Source organism: Marmota marmota, unplaced genomic scaffold (assembly GCF_001458135.2).
Source record: "Marmota marmota marmota unplaced genomic scaffold, marMar, whole genome shotgun sequence".
NCBI lineage: Eukaryota > Metazoa > Chordata > Mammalia > Rodentia > Sciuridae > Marmota > Marmota marmota.
Genome location: NW_026000153.1, coordinates 29,937,177 through 29,958,696, shown reverse-complemented (window position 1 = coordinate 29,958,696; position 21,520 = coordinate 29,937,177). Strand labels below are relative to the sequence as shown.

The window sequence follows — 21,520 nt, the reverse complement described above, 5'->3', positions numbered from 1 at the left end:
GTGACAGCTGCTCTTCATTCTCTCAAACCCAAGTATTTGTTGAGTGTCTGCCACATGTCATTTGTGTATTGCTGTGCTATACAGGACAGGGAAGGTACTTGGGCCTCAGGGTTATGGTGTAATACTGTGAGACTGACTGGTTATTTCTGAAGCAACTCTAACATTACATTTAAAAACCTACAAGTTATAGCAGATCTCATTTTAAAAATACATTTCCAATGTATTATTCCTTTCATTTCTTCTGGGTAAAGTGCTTTATATAAGATTCTCCAAAATGGATAATTCCTTAAAGATATGTTGATTCAAGTTGGCATCCTTCCTCGCTGTTATAGATTAATTTTTTTCCCATGCAGGAAATATATTTCAAATAACACTGCTGTTTTGTGACTGTAACTTACCATGTAGAATTCATTGGGGGAAAGACATCTAGGTTGCAAACTTGTCTTGGAAACTTTGCTTTTATATTTGAAAATCTAATTTCTTTTTGTCTCACCAGAAATCCCATCTGACATTCCTCCTTCTTGCCTCTCTGCATGTCTCTGAATTTCATTTCACTGTTCTAAGCTCATAGAGGCTAATTTTTTTTATGATACTTAAGTTTCCATTGGAGATACCTAGACATATATCACTCTCACCTGTTCGGATTTTGTTATGTTAAATTTATCACTCTTTCTGCCCTCTCCTTAGCAAGTTTTATTTCCATTTGATATTTTAAAAGAGTTCAGCTGAGAGACTACATATGTATATGTACCGAAAAAAATCTTATTTTTGAAGAAAAAATTTGTCCTTTGGGATCCATAGAGAAACACATATTTCAAGCCTCTCTCCTCTTTTTTTTTCTTTCCCTACTTTTCACTTCATAACCTTTCTTTACTGTTGCAGCTGCCCTTTAGAAAGCTCTTAATTAAAATGGAGTCTTTTTTTTTTTTTTGTACTTTGGTTCAGGGCTTACTAGATGTCTCCTCTTAGCAACAGTGTGGTTTAAAAATAGCAACTGGTCATGTGGCCTCCCCAAATCCAGTTCCTTTGCTCAAGTTCTGTACTTGAGTTTTCCTTCCACCCAGGATTCCCTCGCTCAACCCCTTGTGTGCAAGGCTTAGAACACAGTGTGAGCTGCCAAGAGGCAGGAGATGAGAAGATAAGGAAAGGCCCTGCCAAGGAGCACAGCCAAGGGCCCTGCAGGCATGGATCCAAAGGAGTACTCTTTCCTCCCCATCCAGAAAGTATAGCAGACAAAAGTGGCATTTATCAGAGAAGAGGCTCAATACAGTTTCATATCCGGGAGCTCACTTCCACACCCAGGTAGCTGCAGGAAGCACTGTGACCTTCTCTCTCATCATGCAATAGGGAGCTCCCACCCCTTGCAGGTTCTGCATCTGGTGCTTCTGCATGTGCAGAGCAGAAGCCACTATAAGGTACTGTGCGTTCATATTACCTACCGTCTTGGGTTGTTGTACAGTGACATATAGAGGAAGGACTCAGTAACAATGTGTAATATCTGTACTGTGGGTAACACTTGTGATTTCATTATATCAGATTCTCACACACTGAAGCTTGGAGAGGCAGGGTTTGTGGCTGAAGAGGAAAGGATGGAACTCTGACTGTTAAGAATCGGGGACTGGGCTGGGGATGTGGCTCAGCGGTGGCGCGCTTGCCTCGCATGCGTGCGGCCCGGGTTCGATCCTCAGCACCACATAAAAACAAAGATGTTGTGTCCGCCGAGAACTAAAAAATAAATATTAAAAAAGAATTCTCTCTCTCTCTCTCTCCGCCCCCCACACTCTCTCTTTAAAAAAAAGAATCGGGGACTACTGCCCCGAGGACAAACCTGCATCATTGTAGGGCACTGATAATCTCTGAGAGACCCCTGCCATTTACAGCATCTGCCAGAGGTTATTTGGAAGTCCCCTTGGTGCCTGAATTGATACCACATGGCAGTAACTGACCCCTTCCCGACAGTGGAGTCACCTTTTAGATAAAGAGCAGTGTCTTTTGTCTACAAGAAATATACTTTCTAAAAGCTGAAGTTTGTGGTCTGAGCTCTCCAGAGGCTGTCCTGTCCATAGTCATATCCAGGGAAAGATCTGGTGTCTGGAAGATGGCTTGGAAACAGCAGCAGGCAGAGGTGATCTGGTCCATGTCAGTATGTCAGGCATATGATATGACACAAAGCCCAGGAATAAGAAGAGGTGATGTTTACAGAGCACCAACTCTGTGCAATGTACCTTCCTACTGATCATAAATATGTAATGCTCTTTAGAAATCCTTTGACAAGGGTCTTTCTCTCTTTCTTTCTCCCTGTTCTAGCTGAGGATTGTGTGTGTCTAAGAAGACCTCAGACCATGTTTCTTCACATGACTCACTGTTGGTGAAATGAAAGTCTATTGTCTCCTCCCTAGACTGGGAGTTCATCAAGGGCACAGGTTCAGTCTTGCTGAGTTGCTTGTCTTCTGCACTAACACAGGACCTGGCCCATAGAAAATATTCAATATATATTTAATAACTCAGGCAAATGGTAGCCTGGAGGAAGGATGGAAAATGGAGATATGATTCAGGCAGCAGTCTTGGGTGTTGGAGAATGTTTTAGGGGCTGGAAGTCAAGAGACTTTTGTGGTTCGGCTCTGCCATCAGGTTGCTTTGTGGTATTGGGCAAATCTCCTAACCTTTCTGGGCCCCAGTTCCCTATGCTGCATAGTCCTCAAGGATTCATTGTGCTTGTTCCATGACACGCTAGCTGGCTGCTCACAATAATTTATAGCCTAGAGATTAAAAGACAAATGATAGAAATGGTGCATGTGTTATAGCTGAGACAAGCAGCAAATGTGAGATGGATTTTAGCTCATTAAGGGTCCAACCTACTTGCCAAATACAAATCTAGCACCTTATATTTTCCTTTCAAAGCAGTGAGTCTTCTGCAGGTCTGCATACTGACACAACAGTAGGAAAGGGTGTGAATCCCACAATTGGGTAGTTGGGCGGATCTGTGAGCCTGTGCCTACTCATTGGTCCAGATGTTGAAATTCCTTAAACATCATATTAGATCTGAATTGGAGCTTTCAAACTATCAGGTACATAAATATTAATTTGAACAACGACTTTTCTTCATGCCAGAGAATGCTGATGATCTAGATGTGCAAGTTCCTTGTTCTCTTAATGAAATAGAAGAGACTCTGTCATCACCCAGACAATCAAGGGTAGATTAGAAATGGTTGAGCTTTCTGGACTGGATATCAGTGATTTAAAAGAGTGAATAAACCCTAATGCCTTCTAAGGAGCTGGCAGGTAGAAAAGATTTTACCCCAAAGATGATGCCTAACTTACCTTTATTCTCAGAATGCTGGGGATACCTTAAGACCATTACAATCTAATTTTACTAACGAATGACACCAAGATAGGCTCATCATTTCCCTGGGCTTGAAGTATGATCAGCAGTCTTACATGACTGGACCACATTTCTGGTTGCCACGTGGATGGAGCAGAGGTACAGGGCTCAAATGAATTCTTGGTGTTCTGTTGGCTCGCATATCTTAGTTGTTGGTTCAGCTATAAGTGCCCTGAAAAAAAGAATGTGGAGAATCATTTTTGAAGTTAGCTTCATCTTCATCGAGACTATAGGGAATCTGCATGCTCTGTTGTTGAAGGGAGAGAACGGAAGGGAACAAACAGATGGACGGCATTTTAGTAAAGATAACAGAAAGATAGGGTACATTAAGCAAATAAGGAATAGGTCCATCAAGGTCCTGCATTTCTGAGGACCTGTTATTTCCAGATTACCATTAAAAGGGAGAGAGCCAGCAGAGATGGTGTGGAGTCAAAGACCAGGAAGGCAGGGCCTGCCCTTTGGGCACTCCTGGTCCCTGGCTTATTCAGCAGTGGACAGAGGCTCTTCTTTCTAGTATTACTCTTCTCCACTTATTAATTTCAACCAAACCATTCTCAGACCATATTTCTAAATCCCTTGTTGGAGTGTGAAACTTCTTTTAAAAGACTTTTATTACCCTATGAGGTTGTCTCTCTCTGGATTCATTTCTCTGCTGTGAATAAATAATGTCATGAATAGCTGAAGTGATGTTCACAGGTATCAAATTAGGTTCCCCAAACAAGCTTTGCAGAGCCAGTGCCCAGCTGGGTCACTTTACCTAGAATAGGAGGTGCCAGGATCAGATCCAGTGTCCCCAGATACAAGGCCACCTTTGACCAGTAGGAAACATAGGTGTGAGCTCCCCTCAGGGTCCCATAGTCAGACACTGGGGCCTGATGGGTGCCATCTACCAGGCTCTCCTTCTAGCATGGAGAACTTTGGGGATGTACAGGGTGGAAAAGGTGGGTGGGGGAGGGGAGGAGTGCTTGCTTCACTCTGCATTCTTCCACATGTCCCTTTCCAAACCTCTGCTGTTCTGTTCTAAGTGATGAAAGGGTTAAGCACTGCCTTTAGTTAGCAGCCTGGAGAGGCAGGCTGGGAAACAGATATTCTAAAGCAGGAATTCATTTCTCACTTTCAAGTTCTTGTTGAGCTTATCAATGAAGATTCTTGGTATAAGAGATATTTTCTGCTTCATAACAGAGAGGAATATTTCACTTGTAATCTTCCACTCAAGAGCGCTAGCTTGACCCCTAAAATGTGACCATTTATATATATATATCTTGATTTTTTAAATTAATGATGCATAATAAAATTCTTCTAATTCTGTATGCAAAGCAACCTCATCTTTTTTGGTAGTGATAGAGATATACCATAATTTATTTTCACATTCCCCTATGATTATTGTCAATTCAGGAAGAAACAGCTTTGGAGGTTATTGTTTGCTTGTTTGTTTTCTACTGTTAGAGGTTCACAGTTCCTTAACTGTATTCCTGAAATTTAAAGCAGTGCTCATAAGTGAATTTTCAGTATTCACTTGGCAGCTAGAACAGATTCGAACAGACATGAAGCTTTTCAAAATTCTATTTAGAATGATGTTTTCTATATTTCAAGGAAGATCCTGCTGGTGGTATTATATAACACATGGTGTTTCATCTCTTATCGTTTGTGAATCAGTTCTGAGTCCAAGAAGTTGGAAAGGGATTACAGTATGCCCCAGTACTTAATAAAGGCATCTTCCTACATACTGTCTTTATGCACTAGAACTTATTTTTTGTCATGGGTTAGGTTGGCAGAAGTAGAATTGCTGAATCAAAGATTATGCTTATTTTATCTCTGAATAAATACTGCCAGATTATTCTCCCTGAAGGATGCCATGAGGTAATGACCCATCCTTGTGTGAAAGCACCTGTTTCAAACCATCTTCACCAGCTTTGTGTGTTAACATTGTAATCACAGTGTGCTTTATACTCTTTGAGTTCATGTAAATTAATGAAGTGTTTCCATCTGTGGTGATTCTCTTTTCTGCCACAATATCACTTGTGCTTAAGGCAAAGCAGTTCTGATGTGCCAGGAACCATGGTAGGCCCCTGACTAGACAGAGAGGAGTGAGACGAGCTAGCTCTTCAGCTTGTGTCTGATGTGGATGATGGATGCCTTTAACAATTCACGACAAAATCATGCATGGTGAAAATTATAAATTGGAATCCTGAAAAGGAAAAAAAAACAAAAAACATAATGAATGGGGGAGGACATGGGGCTTGTGTTGAGAAAGACTTCACAGAGCTGATTTAAATATATATATATAATATTTTTTTTCAGTGCTGGGCAAGGTTAGGCATACTCTACCACTGAGCTAAACTCCAAGGCCACAGAGCTAACCTTTGAAGCATGAAGGGCAGTTTCAGAGCATGTAAGAAGCATGGAAGGCATGAAAGTATGGGGGCGAATGGTAATTTTGGGGAACTATAGGCTAGAATGATTGCAGGGTGCCTGGAAGATGGCTGATGGCAGGAGAAAGGAAGGTGAGGCTTAACCAGAAGGGTCTTGAGTGGCCTTCTGAGGAAACAGTACTTCCTTTTGCACTGAGCAAGGCAACACTGTCAGCTTGGTCCTTGAGAAGGGTGTTTGGAAACAGGGTGGTACTTAGATGGAAGGAGGACAAAATATGAATTGTCTGATCTTTCAGTGGAAGGGAGCTGAGGAAGAGGGCTATGGGTTTGAAAAGCATTTCTCAAGATAACTGATATGAAGATACAGGGAGTCAAGTAACTCAGAGGTCTCTGGTTGGGCAGACGAGAGAAAAATCTTGAAAAAAGCAGGTTGAAGGAAGGCTTTAGCAGAAGAGTGAGTGGAGAATATCATTTGTGTTTATGGTGTAGAAGTTCTTGCAGAATATCTAGAAAGTAGAGCCATTGGAGAATTTGCTTTTGTAACTCAGGAGGGAGTCAAAGCTAGGATGTGGATTTAAGAGTTCTGGGCAGGTAAATAATAGCTAACCAACTGCTATGCTCTGAGTGTATGTCCCTCTAAATTTGCACTTTGGAACCTAGTATTTAGTATAATACATCAAGAGTTGGGGCCTTTGGGAAGTGATTAGTGCCTTCATAAAAGTTGGAGAGAGTTACCTTGTCTTCTGCCTTGTGAAGTCACAGCAATAAGACATCATCTATGAAGACCTCACCAGATAGAAATTTGTTAATACCTCATCTTAGGCTTTTCAGACTCCAGAAGTGTCAGCAATAAATTTCTGTTATTTGCACAGCATCCAGCCTGTACTGTTGGTTAAAACAGCCTGAAAGGACTAAGACATTGACTCAAGCAGAAGTAGAGTTAAGAAAGTGAGCCAGGTGTCAACCTGATTCTAAATTCCCAGATTTGGGGGTACTAGAATCTGTCTCCCTTGCAGATCTCATTGCTAAACTCATTATTCTGTTCATATTTATCATGCCTGTATGATTTCAAATATAGGAACATTATTGTCAAATTAAAATATTGTAAGATCATAGAATGGCTGTTTTGTTGTTTGTTTTTTGTCATTGTTGTTTTTTACTATATTATCTTACTATTCTGGCCAGGGTTTATTTTTTTAATCTTATATGTAATCAGCCGAAAATTAGAAGGATTTTTTTTTCAGTATAGAATTAGATAGAACTGATTTTTACATGAAACCAACAAGTTACTGAAACAAACAACAACAACAAAAATCTGTACCCCAGAAACACTAGGGTAGAATTTCAAAAAATGGAGTTAGCAAAGTACAGCTATAGTTTAAAAGCACGTCAGTCCATCTTATCTCGTCTCCTCACCTTGACTCTGGCTGCAGCTGGGCTATTCAATGGGTTAAAATGGCAAGAAAATGAGCACTTTCTAATCCACTTGGTTTGTTAATTATAGAGTTTCTAATAAGCATTTATAGTACTTTCTTCCATGGTAGAAATAAAAATAAAATTTCCCTAGATAAATCCAATATGCCACCCTAAATACAGGCAGTTTGGGTTTATATTAGTTTGAGAAAGTGTCTTCTGTAATAAATATGTCTTCAAAGGAAGGACTGGCAGGGAAGCCTTATCTCCCCTCAAAGTTACTGTCAGGCCTCATCAGAGCCACTGTTGTTCCCTCTTAGAGCTCAGAGGTGTTTGACTTTTCCGTGGGACATGTTGACCAAATGAAAATTAAAAGATCATCAAAATATGCCTGTATGTCTAAATAAACAAGTACACTTCTGCCTGTCAGGGAAACCGCATCAAACTAGGAAGGAAGATTCTAATGTATGCATTGTCAAAATTGAGAAAGAAAAAAAAGTGTCAGTTCATCCTTAGTCTGCAAAGCTTTAGACTAATAGCTTAAAAGTCTAAAACTTTGTGTCTGCCAAAGTCTTTTAAAAATATACCCCTTAGCTGGGTGCAGTGTGCACACCTGTAATCCCAGCAGCTAGAGAGGCTGGGGCAGGAGGATTATGAGTTCAAAGCCAGCTTCAGCAAAAGTGAGGCACTAAGCAACTCAATGAGACCCTGCCTCCAAATAAAATACAAAAATAGGTCTGGGGATGAGGTTCAGTAGTCCAGTGCCCCTAAATTTAATCCTCCCATACCAAAAAAAAAAAAAAAAATTACACTTAAATATGCACAGATGCTGTGGTATCATGGCATTTGCATATATTCAAGCTCTTGGTATACTAATTATATCTCAATAAAGCTTAAAAAAATGATCATAAAAGAAAAACAACATTCCCCACTCCAAACCCCACATATACCTGCTGGGTGCCCTGAGAATAATAATGGGCAAAAAGCCTCCAAATTTAGGTAATTGATTTTCAGCCCTGATTGTGTACTAGAATTGAGGAATGATTACCAATCAACAGGCACCAGTTTTATTTGGGTTTTGTTTTTGTTTTTGTTTTTACTGTGGAATTAGGGTTGAACAAAGGCCTCATATATGCTGGGCAATTGCTGTATCACTAAGCAACATCCTCAGCCCTTTTTATGTTTTATTTTTAGGCAGAATTTTACTGAGTTTCCCAAGTTGGCTTTGAACTTATGGTCATCCTCCCTCAGCCTCCCAAGTAACTGGGATGACAGGCATACGCCACTCAGCCAGCCTAGGCAGAGGTATTTTGTAAAGCTATCTGGTGATTCTAATGTGTCTTCTGGTAATAAATGTGTCTTCAATGCTGAGAACACCACTTGCCAGAGTGCTCATCATGGAGCAAAAATATCTGAAGCTGCTGAGGTCCCACCTGACCTCCTTCTCCCTACCTGAGTTATGCCCACATATAAAGGTTTCTGCAGGGGTGGGATTCACTGCTGCCTGGTTCAAATGGAGAGAACCTTCCCATGGTAGATTGGAGTCCTAAAAGAAATACTGGAGATGTACTCTATAAGTGATGCCCTAATAAGACTGGAAATAATTACATTTTTGTGTAATGAAAAAGCTTGTAATAGGAAGTCAGAATTAATAGTGAGTGGTAGATTTTTAAGTAATAGACTCAGTATTAGGGAAGATTTGGGTGTGACTCTTTGATGTCCACCTGAAAGGAAAGTGCTTAAGCTAGTTACTGGGAAAATGTCACAATGCTGACAAATAACCTTTCTGTGGATGGAAAAGACAGGAATACCCAGGACACAAGTATGCTCAGGAAGCAAGCAGCACACCATGCTGACATTTCAGAAGTTTATGTGTGAAAAATGGAATTCAAGCTCTTTGCTGTGGGAAGTCACGGGAGTGGTGGGGACCACTACGAAAGGGATGCTTTGTGATCATTTGGAACTAATTGGGGTTTGTCCCTCTAGTCTTAAATTAAGTTGTTTTTTTTTTTTTTTCCCCACCCCAGTGGGACCAGAAGACTGGGACATCTCTGACATGGCATGGAGTTATTTGATATTATCTTACTCAAATCTCAGCTGACAGATAGAGAATTCTAGTTTAAACAACTAGGCTAGTTAGGTGGATTGGTAACAGCAAATGACCATAAGTAAAATCCCAACATGGCAGGAAGGTCTCTAATGGAATTCACCATTGGCTCCATCACTGACATTTTATCATTGATTTTGATACTATACTGCAGGTTATCAATGATGAGCCCCACGTCCCCACTTGTTGAGGCTTGAACATTAGAGAAGCACGCCGAGGCAAGCATATAGAGCAGGGTTTATTTAAAAGGGATAACATAGACTTCTCCCAGGAGGGAGAAGCGGGCCATAGCTGGTATCCTGATATCCCAAGAAACGAGGAGTTCTGCCCTTTTTATATGTCCTAGGCTTCCTTTGTTCTCCTGCCTTCCCCCCCTTATCTTTCTCCTTCCTGCATACCTGACTAGGCCCTGTACTAGACCCAGGAATGCTTGCTGGGTTGGCCCAAAAGTGGGAAACTGGTGGGCTGACGGGAAGGGCAGGATGGAGTAGTGAAGAACACATTAACAACCTTATAGCTCCCGGTAGGGAGGGGCGGGGACAGGTTACCTTGTCAACAGGTTGGAGCAGGGGGAGGTTCTTGATAAGGGTGGAGGAAGGGCTCAGAAGGAATTCACATTTCAATCTCTCAGGGGACAATCTCCAACTTCCCAGACTTAGTCAAAATTGGCCTCCTTGATCCGACCTGATTCTATTTACCTATTTATACTGACTGCCTTTCTAATTCTGGCTTCAATTTGAATGAAAATATGGAAGGCATGCTATGACAGTCATCAGGAAAAGAGGTGGTGTCCATTCTTCCTTCCCTCTCCCTCCTTCCCTCTCTCTTTTCCTTCCTTCCTTCCTAAATTGAGATATAATTCACATATCAGAGAGTTTATTTCCCCATTCATTTTATCAAGGTGAAACTGGTTTGCTCCATTTGCAGAGAAGACAGATGTCTAGCTGTAGGCTAGGCCATGTTTATGAACTCATCTTCCTCTTCCTGTCTCACCCTCCCTTGCCATCTACACTCCTGGTGTCTTCCTCTCTGATACTCCGTACAGCTAAGTGGACTCACTCTGTTATGTGGCATCTTTCTTTCTTTGATTTTCTTACTACAGGTAACCTGCTTTGACTTTAGGAAGCTCTCCTGTTTTATACACCAGCTTTAGATCAGGGAAAGATTCTACTTCATTTTCAGGCCTAAGTCTCATGTCCATCTGACTAGACTCTGGAGGCTTTAGACATTGTGCTAAGGCATCTGCCATAGAATCACTGCTGAAGGAGGAACAGAATTGACTGGGTAGCATTTGGAATTCCTGGCTCCCAACAAAACCTTAACTCCTATCCTTAAATGACAGAAATTGTAAGAAACAGTGAATGTTTGAGTGATAGAGTAGGATCCAAAAGCTGTTGACAGGTGAAAATAATTGGTTAGATTTAATACATTAAAAAAATATGGACAAGTGTAAGATACTAAACCTTACCGGATCAGTACAGGATGGGAGATAGAACTTATGGAGAAAATCTTGGATGTTTTAGCTGATAGAAGACTCATTACAATTCACCTATGTCATGGTTGCTTAAAAAAAAAAAAAAAAAAAAAGGTTAATACTGTCTGAGGCTGCAGTAAGTGTGGAAATGGGAGCAAACTGGTCATTCTTCCTAATGATGGGAACCAACATTGTACCCAAACTTGACAGTTTCTTGGGGGAGTAAAGATTGAGGAACTCATGGGAGTCCCTTCAGACACTAAGAGGAATGGCTTTGTCTGTTGAGAATCAGACCAATTGTGGGCCAGTCTTGGATTCTGAACAAGAGGAATGCCCACTGACACAAGGCCTTGGGGATTCTCTGTCTGGCAGTGGACAGTCTCTGTGTGGGTAGGTTGAAAGTTCCTTCACTGAATGTAGTTGGAATGGATTCCTTGTTCCAGGGATGGTGCCGAGTTCTTTAGGGTCTCATTATTTTTTCCAGGCTGAAGAGATTTTCCTAGTATGTTAGATGAGCTAAGGATCAATCTTTCTCCAAACTGTGGCTTTGCATTTGGAATTTTCTACTGAAACGTCACAGAGCTCTGTGTTTCATTTTTCCAGAACACTCAGTTTCTTATAGGTACTTAATTGATAAGCCTATGGTAAACCTCATTGTATTTCCTGATCCTAACTCAGGAAGCATGGAAACATCTGATGTAGGCCTAGTTCTGTGGGAAATTCAGATATTAATAAGAATAATGTAGATGGTAGGCCCAGATATCAAACTAAAAAAATCTTGATATTAGACAGGAAAAAGAAAGTATTGTCCTGGCAGGAACATAGCATTCTACTTAGACTTAATCCTGCAGACAGGGGAAAGGATTGGAGTCTTGCTGTTGTTTGTTTGTTTAAACTGGGTCTCAGTATTTTGCCCAGGCTGTCCTGGAACTGGGCTTAAATGAATCTCCTGCCTCATCCTCCTAAGAAACTGAGGCTACAGATACATGCCACCATCCTGGCTCAGGATTAGATAGTAAATGGAATGATGTTGAAAGGAATTCACTTGAAATTCTGAGTTTTTCCTTTTAGCCATACCCTCTTATTTAACACCAATAATATTAATGATTATAATCATAATTATTATAATTATTTACAACTCCTACACACTCTATCGCTAGATATGCACCTTGAATACTTACATTATAGTTGTTCCATCAGATGCAGAGAAAATTTTTACTGATCAGTTTAAATATGACTAATTACTATTTAACATTGTCTTGTTCTGGACTACTATAAGAATACCAAAGGATAAATTGCTTAAACAACACTCATTTATTTCTCACCATTCTGGAGTTTGAAAGCCCACAATCCAGGTGCTGGCAGATTGGGGTCCTAGGTTGGAGATACTGTAATTTCATAAGGTAGAGAGCAGAGAGATAAGGAAGCCCTTTTCTGCCTCTTGTTATAAAGCACTCCACCCTCATGACCTAATCATCTCCCAAGGCTCTTCCTCTTTATACCATTCCATTGGGAATTAGTGTTTCAACAAGTGAATCTGGCAGAAGGTGAGGGCACAGAAACATTCAGTCCACAATGATATCACATGAAAATGTTTACATGTCAACATTTGACTGTTATTAAAATAGAAATATTTTGTGACTTTATTAACATTGAAATTCCCTGACCTAATCTGTTTTTCTTTTCTTTTCTATGTTTGTTTTTCTTTTCTACTCTTGAGATACACATGACCTACAGGCTAAGAATAAATGTGTCTGGTAGCCAGACACTCTTCACTCCTAGGCAGTACTAAGAATGACGTACTTATTTCTCAAGCTCCAAAATTTCCCAAAGGACCATCCAGTTATGTTTGCATCTAATCACTGTTGTGACATATTTCTCACTTGTAGCCCATATGCTTCCAGACATGTGCTTCCTTGTACATTGTGCATCTTAAGGATTGCCTATCATTTAGGAGAAAGGGGCTAGACACTTCTGATTTTATCTTTGTAATATACTGAATTACAAATTAACACCTACTCACAGTGGACCTGACCCATTCTCTGACCTTATCCAAAATCTACATTTGGATCCTGGCATACAGTCAGGGGTACTTGGTTAACAGAAAGCAGTTCCAGAGACCGTTTCCACTGAAGTACATACTCTTTCCACTCTTTTTAAGGATCATGTGCATTTCAGAGTCCCAGACCTATAATTAGATGTGCTGAAGGGCGGATTTGGTTATGAGTGATGTTTGTTCTTTTCTATTGTGAGCCTGAGAATTTTTACATCTGGCACATAGTAGAACAAGAAGGAAAATCCCAGTCTGTTGTCTCCATCCTTATTTGTTCTGCATCCAGCTTAGTTTTGCAGAAGTCCATTGAAATTACAAGTGCCTTTTGGAGGCTTACAGAACTAGGAGCACTGGACTTGAAGTGTTGAATGATGGGCTTATTTAGTGTGCTAGACTGCCTGTAAATGTTTACTACTTTTAATTAAACTCAATGTTACAGTTAACGTTTTGTTTATAATTTCAGCTAGTTACAATGTCAGTAGGTGTGTGCTTTGGGCCCCAATTTACCAGCAGCTTCATTGGAAGAAAGCAGCCAAGGGAAAAGGGGTAAGAATGTCACCCCATGAGTAATTGTGTGCTCCCTCGAGTGCCTGGCACTTGCCAACATCCACACTGGGAGCTGGGCCAGAACTACAGATGAGCCTCAAGGATGCTTATAGTAAACGGGTCTTCAGCTGAACAAGGGAGCATAAAGCATGCTCTGTGTTTTGAGAGAAGAGAGCAGATAATCAGTTGACAATATGTATTTGCTGCTGGTGTTTCAAAATTGGATCCTGAAAAGTGAGCTCAAGCACTTAGGTGTTGAATCTTGCCAACAAGGAGGAGTTTCAGTTAGGAACTCACAATCCATTATACTTGTAGTGTAGAGTACTTTCAGGCTGAAGGGTGAGTATATGTGTGTGTGCGTGTACATATGCATCCTAGAATCTAAGATGAGGGGCTCTAAATGTGTCTAAAAGCTTTTGACAGATTTTGGCCTGCTTCTTCTCATATGGGAAATAGGATGCTGCAGAGCTTAGGTCTCAAAGCAGCAAATGCTTCTATATAAGTGTAACCGTGAAAGTGAAGTATTTTAGCAAATTCAGCTCTGGAAAGACAATTCAGCTACTAAATTTAGTACTGTATACCTGCTGTCCTTTTTTATACCAGGTTATGGTTATTAGTATTGGATGTACTCCAAGCCCTGAAATTTTAAAGTTTCCTGAAATGCTTGCCAAGTCCATTCTTGGTATCAGCGGGCAGTGACCTGGATTAAGGGGTACAACATCCCCAGTGTCTTGTTTTCTAAACTTATTTAAAACACGCCACTAATAATATTTACCTTGCATATGAATCCCAGACATTTGTGATGCACTTAACCCGATGTCTGTTATATAAGAAGACTCATAACTTGGAATCGTTGTTTTTATTTATTCAGTTGCTGTCTAGTAAATTACTAAAAGGTTAGCAGATTGGGATAACATTCATAATTATTATCTCACAGATTCTGTAAGTCACAAACGTGGACACAGCATAGATGGATTCTCTGCTCAGGATCTCATAAGGCAGAAATCAAGGGTTGGCTCAGTTGTGTTCTCATCTGGCCCTTGGAGTCCTCCTTCAAGTTACTTCACTTCCTTCAGTTTGTTGGCAGGGTTCAGTTCCTTATGGTTTCAGGACAGCTGGGATTATTCACAGCTACTAGAAATCACATTCAGTTCTAGCCACATGGCTTTCCTATAACATGGCAGCTACTCCTCAAACCAACAGGATAATTCTCCCATCTATACGGTATCAGGTATATATATAATCTGCTTATTTACCATTCCATAATCATGGAAGTGGCCCAATGTGTGCATGAGATGGGAGATTTAAGGGGAGGGGATTATGCAGGGCATATTCAATAGGGAGGGAGAATCTTGGGGCCATCTTTGAATTCTGCCTATCATACTATCATATCATCAAGAACACTCACCCTGCAAACCCGTGATAGGGAACAGTCTCTTAGTTTACAGTGAAATATCTGAATACCACTGACCCTAAAGCAAGAAATCCTATATCTCCCTTGAATGCTCCCCCTCTTCCTCCACACATATATGCGCACATGTGCACACACACACAAACACACACACACAGATAGACACATACACTTCTTACCAAAGAGCAAGAAGATTTTGAGAAAAAAGAACACCAAGCAATTACAGGTTGCTGTTTGTATGGTGCTGGGCCCTTTGTCTAGTCCTGGTTCAGTGCCCCCCACTCCACTGGGCATTTCATTCTCTCACATTCTGTGTTTAAACACCCTTCTCCATAGTGCATCTGCAGGGCCTATGGACCAACAACTGGAGGGTCCCCCTGCTCCCAAACACAGTCCCTTCTGCTAGCACAGGTCATCTTGAGACTAGATTTTAATGTGGTTTCTGCTCAGATGTCACCTTCTCAGAGTCATCCCTGAACACCCTATTTAAAATCATGTTACCTATCACCCTGATTCTCTCAACCTGCCTGGCTGGCACCTGCTTTATTTTTCACTGCAGTAGAATTTATTACCATCTAAAACAGGGCCTGTTTTTCTTGTTTATTGTTTGTCTCCCTCCTTTAGAAAGAAAGGTCCTCCACAGGCATTTCCCATTTAGGTTTGATTTCTCCACCCCAGGACTCAGCAGGGAGCTGAGTGGCTGCTCATCTGATGCACACTCTTTAGGGGTCTCTGCTACATGTTAGTTGATGCAAGTCACTGCCTTACGGGAGCATCTCATTGAAATCATGACAATTTGGGTACTAGGTAGAGAAGTGCTTGGGAAAACTAGTTGTAAAAAACATCCATATTGTTTGTGGGTTTTTTTTGTTGTTGTTGTTTGTGTGTGTGTGTGTGTGTGTGTGTGTGTGTATGTATGTATGTGTGTATGGAGGGTGTGGTAGTTGTTGGGGGTGCCTCTCAGCTTAGTTGATCCTTGAAGAATATAGGATTTAGCTTCAGTCCATGCTGTGTGTTTACAAAGAGGCAAAACAAAGCTAAAAATTCCTACCTATACTGCTTTGATTTTCGGCATACGTGTGTTGAAATGTCACACAGCTTCTAGAAATTAACCCTATTAATATGTACAATTAATACATGTTAAGAAAAAAATACATAAAACCTGCTAATAAATATAAGAAATTTGAACTGTATTTAAAAAAAAGAAAAAGAAAAAGCAGAACAAACATAACCTTAGAGAAGTAGCTTTAGAGATCTGGTCTGCTGACTTCCAGGCAACTATCCTTCTTAACTAATATTTTCTACATTGTTTTTTAACTTAAAACAAGCCTGTCTGTATTGCAAATTCAGTGCCAAAAATCTTCATGGAATTGTATGTTTCTTCCAGCTACTTTTTTAAAGAAAAAAAATTTTCACAATTAGGTTATCATTTTACATTATTGAGGAGTAATCTACCACCTGTCAGAGTTTGATTGTCCAGATGTTAGTAACCATTCTTTAACTTGTACACAACTGTTAGAGTCTGTAAACAAGTCTGGATGGTGCCTGGCAAAATGCCAGAGGGAGTGGTTTGTGAAGTAACACCAGCGAGCCATTAAGTGTGGAGATTCCTTATTGATTGACTGATGTATCTAGTTTATGCTAATTAGATAAGCTGTGTGGAATGTATAAATACTGCTCCTATCCTGCAATAAACGGCTCCTACTCCTGCTGTATCAATCTACACAAGTTGTTCGTCACCCCCCCGGTTATTTTGCTGCAGCCGGACTGCGGCACACAACTAGGGATGTTTTGGCCCACTCTCTTTTCTGTTATGATTTTTGGATCTCATGACATTTTTTTGTGGTTTTGAATCATAGCAACAGCCACGTGTGCTTTAACATCATTTTGGACTATAAAAGGGGTACTCAAACCCTGGAAGGGGGTCAAAGGGTGTAGACTTACAACCTACCCCTTCATCTGCCAGCTGGGGGATCCAAACCACCTGGTGAATAAAGTTTCTGTCTCTTGCTTTAAGATTCACTTGGTGATTTATTGCAATCTCACCTTAACAAAGGGCCCCAACCATTCCACTCATTTTGCAAATGAAGAAACTGAGCCTCATGAGGTTAACTTGCTAGCAGCCCCACCACTAGGAAGTGGCAAGATCAGGACTAAGCCTTCTAACTTTTGGGCTCCATTATCTCTGCTTTAGGCATTAGTGAACTTAGTGGGGGTAGTTCCACCTTTTCCCATGATCAGGATTGTAAACTGATCAGAGATCAGTGCATATTGCTAATAGTCTGTGGTGGAGCTTCCTTCTGGGTGAAAATGTGGCAGGTTTTGAGTCATGATGCCTTCCCAGAGGATCCCATTGTGAGTTGGCACATGAAATACATAATAAACACAGAACTTTGAATTACGTGGGCTGCATCCATCTCTTACCTTTCCTTTGGGCCACCAGACCGACAATAGGCAGCTCTGCTAGTTGTATGAAATGCAGTGGTGGCAGCAATGTCCTTTCACCCATCTGTTTTTTCCTTGTAATAATATTTACATTGAAACCTGGCCAGGACCATGTGACTGATTTGGCTCTTCCTTCTGACCCAGAATGGTGACCAACCAGCCTGTGCATTCTCTCTCTCTCTCTCTTGCAGATGCCGCTCCTATGAGGACTGCTGTGGCTCCAGGTGCTGTGTGCGGGCCCTCTCCATACAGAGGCTGTGGTATTTTTGGTAGGTCGCGATTCTTTCTTGTTCCCAAGTGCTGGTCTCTATCATTGCCCCCAATCCTCAAGAGCTCTGCCTACTGTCAGCATTGTTACTGCCTCAGTTCTGTCACCTTCACCTTGGATTACGGCATTTGGGATGGCCTAGGCCAACGAAACCAGTACATAGGTTGGCTTCCTGAGAGTTGGTTATGCTCACAGAGTTTGCGGAAAGCTCATTCCACTTCCACAGGCTCCTGGCTGGGGAGGAAGAGTTATGCTTTTGGAGAGGGGGCTGGGCAATAGCCTCTCCCTTCATCAGCTGAGGAATGAATGGAGCTCTTTTTGGGAAATGGAGCTAAGGCTGATTATCTTGAGGAATTAGAATCAGCAGATTGAGACTTGTGATAAAGTTTCTGCTGTCTGGAAGGAAATTCTCTCCATTCACCCTATGTCAGCTGAATCTTAGCTTTCAAGATAGGCAGCCTGCATCCTTATCCCTCCTCCACCTTGTGGTGGGGGAAGTTTGAAGAGCCATGTGAAGTCTATCAAATTGGACTTAGGAGGATAGGATGCTGAGTTTCTACTACAGAGAGAAGCCTCAATTTGGCTAACAATCCCCAAGAGGATGCCCCTTTGGGGATTTCTGAGAATCCATTTGACACTATTGATAATAGGTATGTTAGTCAGCTCTTCATAGCTGTGACCAAAATACCTGACAAGAATTTATTTAGAGCTTATGGTTTCAGAGCTTCAGTCCATGGTTGGCTGACTTCATTGCTCTGGGTCTGAGATGAGGAAGAACATAATGGTGGAAGGGTGTGGGGGAGGAAAGCTGCTCAGCTCATGGCAGCCAGGAAGCGGGGCGGGGGGGGGCAGGAGCCAGGGACAAAATAGAATCCCCAAGGGCACATCCCCCATGACCTGCTTCCTCCAGCCATGCCCCACCTGCCTACAGTTACCACCCAGTAATCTATTGAAATTACAAATCCATCAAATGGATCAATCCACTGATTCAGTTATAACTTTCTTAATCTAATCTTTTCACCTCTCAACATTCCTGCATTACCTAAATTAGCTTTTCAGCAGCCACCTCCTATCCAAACCACAGTAGTTTTTGCTTACCATGTCAGATATGGCAGAGCACCATGGGGAGGAATTTCTTTAAAACCAAAAGAGCATTTCTTAGACCCACCCATTTCTCTGTTCTCATGTGATGGTGATATCCTCAGGTGAACTCCACTAAGGGTTAAGACTTCATGCTCTTCCTGACTTAAGCTCCTTTATGACTTTAAGATTCTGACCTTATTGACACTTTAAAGATTTTAAAACCTTACTGAGAACATTATAGCAGCCACTTGAATTTTTGTGAGGTTTTCTTTAACAATTCTTCCCAATGTGTGGTCAGATAAGCCAACAGGGAGTGGGGGCTGCACTTGTCACATGAGCCTTTTCTTTAACAGCAATAGCTCCTTGATTGGACTTTAGACGTTTGGGAACTGAATCTCACCTGTACCCTTAGCACCTGGCCAGGTCTCCCTATGATCACCATAGGCAGCCTTGACTGGATGGCTGCACCCTACTGAATGAGGGAGTGTTGACGCCCTGCTTCCCCCACCTCACAGTTGCTAGTGTCTAAATCTATAGGGGAGGTTGGATTGTTGTAGCCCAAGACTTCACAAATGTAAACAACTTTATGTAAATTTCTAAGTGGAGAGGACTAGAACCAAAGTGGGAGAGGACAGGTGGGAAGTGGCATTTCAGAGAGTGACCTAGCTTGAGGACATGCTCTTACCCAGGATTATCTTCGTGGGACCTCATGGCAGATGGAGGCAGGACTGTCAACAGCATGAAATCCTGATCCCTTGAAAGGATTTGGAAGTATTCGAGTTGTCTGAAGCACAAGATGAAAGATGATGAGTTTGTGGGAATGCCCTGGAAACAGACAAAACAAATGTCAAAGATTGTTATGTGATTAAAAAAGAAAAAACAAAAATGAGCATCCACAAAAACTGATAAGGCTTGGCAGCTTCTGTTGGTCTTCCTGGGAAATTTTACCTGAACTGGCAACCAGGTGCTCTAGAGCTGTTGGTTGGGGTCACCTGTCAGAAGCAGGATCCCTTGATATGGTGGCACATGGTTACTTACCAGGATCCCATACACACAGAAGCTATGTGAGTCCTGTTGAATGAGGTCAGGCACTTGCAAGGTCAGATCAGAGTGCCAGCTGCCAGAAGGTTTCATCAAGTTGCTAGAACTGAGGTTCTGACATAAGGTTCAATTTGAGGTAGAGCCAGAGAACGCCTTGCTATGTGAGTTTGAGGTGCCCCAGCTAAAATGCAAAGGATACTAAAGTATCCTTTCTGCCTCATGTCTTCCTTCTCTCAGTAAATATCAGATGCCTAATGCACACCACGTGTTCTGCTGTGGGTCCTGTGGAGAGGCCCTTATGGCAATCAGGCTTCTGAAAAAGACAGATGACTAAGTAGATAAGTACAGGTAGATAATTTTAAGCCAGTGTTCTGCAAATAGCTCACAGATCCTCTGATGAAGGTTGAGAAAAGCTAGAAAACTTTTCAGTAGGTAGATCTTCAGAGAGGGTGTCCCCATCAAAGAGAGAGCACAGTGCAGGTACAGGAGCATAAGAAGAGTACACATAGGAAGAGAGTGATGGGAGGCTTCCAGCAGGGGATAGACATTTGGTGAAGAGGATAAAGCTGACCAACTCTAAAATCTTGAATGATCTTTAGCCAATTAGATGTGAAAGAAATTGTCAGGGTTAGGAATGGGTGGGCTGGTGACACCCTTAATTACAACTGGAAAGCACACAGGGTCCGAGACTGGCAGGTCCAGCTCTATGGGTGAGCCTGCTGCTGGGGCTTCCCGTGCTGGGTTCTGGAGTGGGTTTCAGGCAACAGAGTTTGTGTAATAGCTGCACCCTGGCCACCGTGGCTCTCAGAGTTGAGAATGGCTATACTAAGGCCTAGGGGGAACACTGTGAAGAGTTGCAAAAACAAACTAAAATTAAGAAACTAAATTGCTTCTAATGATAGAAAAGGAACAAGACTTCCTCGCTTAATCCTTGGAAAATTTCCAAACCCTACCAAGCAACAAAAGATTATATAGTGAATCAACTTGTAGCTCTTAATTCTTTAAGAACTACTTTTCTTTATGTATCATACCTTTATCTCTTAACTGACCTGTTGTGGCCTCCCTTTCCTCCTTCATATCATTCTTCTGCCCTTTTATCAGTTCCTTTCTTCTAAAATAAGTTCTCAGACTAATGAATTTCTACAAGGAATGAGTCAGGTGGTGATTGATACCTCAACTAGGAGTTGGTCTCCTGCCATGTGACTCTGCTATATGTTTGCCTCATACTTGTTATCTGTCACTCTACAGTATGAGGTACAAGGTCATTTTTCTTCAAGGAAAATTGTTTTTTAAAAAAAGATCCACTTGGGAATGGAATCAACATTTTGGCTTTATTCATGGAAGAGACCAATATCTCAGATGACATCTGTATTTTGTAATCCTGGGAATTGTTCTCTTAGCAGTCATAGTATTTGGGAAAGTAAACCCTTGCATACACTCACTCAGCCTCTCTATGGTTTATATAGTACCACTTAGATACTTTCAGTTGCATTGAGTGTTGAAGGTCTGACTCCACCCAAGGGAAATTAGTTTTCTTTCTTTTTTGTTTTGGATTGGGGATTGAACCCAACGGTACTTAACCCACTAAGCCTCATCCCTAGCCTTTTCTTTCTTTCTTTCTTTTTTTTTTTTTTTGAAACAGGCTCTCACTAAGTTGCTAAGTGAGTCTGTCTTTGAACTTGTAATCCTCCTGCCTCAGGTCAGCCTCAGGAGCCACTATGATTACAGGTGTGCTCCATTGCACCAGTAGGAAATTCGTTTTAAGAGACAAATTTGTTTTTCTCTGCAATCTCAGCATTCTTATTGCCGACAGTTGCCTTACTCATCAACACCTTGCAATTTGGATCTTTGACTACCAGGTCTGTACCCACTGTCCACACCTCCAGCCACAGAGCCTTTCTTTCTGGGTCTCTCCCCTGAACTTT

General features: G+C 41.4%; 1 protein-coding gene across 3 annotated transcripts in view; it reads left to right on the top strand.

The window, feature by feature from the left end:
- Vopp1 (VOPP1 WW domain binding protein) overlaps positions 1-21,520 on the top strand; it is a 101,193-nt gene that overhangs the window by 57,689 nt on the left and 21,984 nt on the right. For 2 of the 3 annotated variants that reach the window (XR_001504019.2, XM_015490350.2), the window contains exon 3: positions 17,395-17,472. Coding sequence is in view for 2 of the 3 variants with exons in the window: in XM_015490350.2 (XP_015345836.1) it covers positions 17,395-17,472 (78 nt within the window). In the remaining variant the exon portion in view is untranslated. Of the gene's footprint in view, positions 1-724; positions 748-17,394; positions 17,473-21,520 lie in introns of those variants that run through there. The other variant, XM_048786645.1, reaches the window with a different exon arrangement.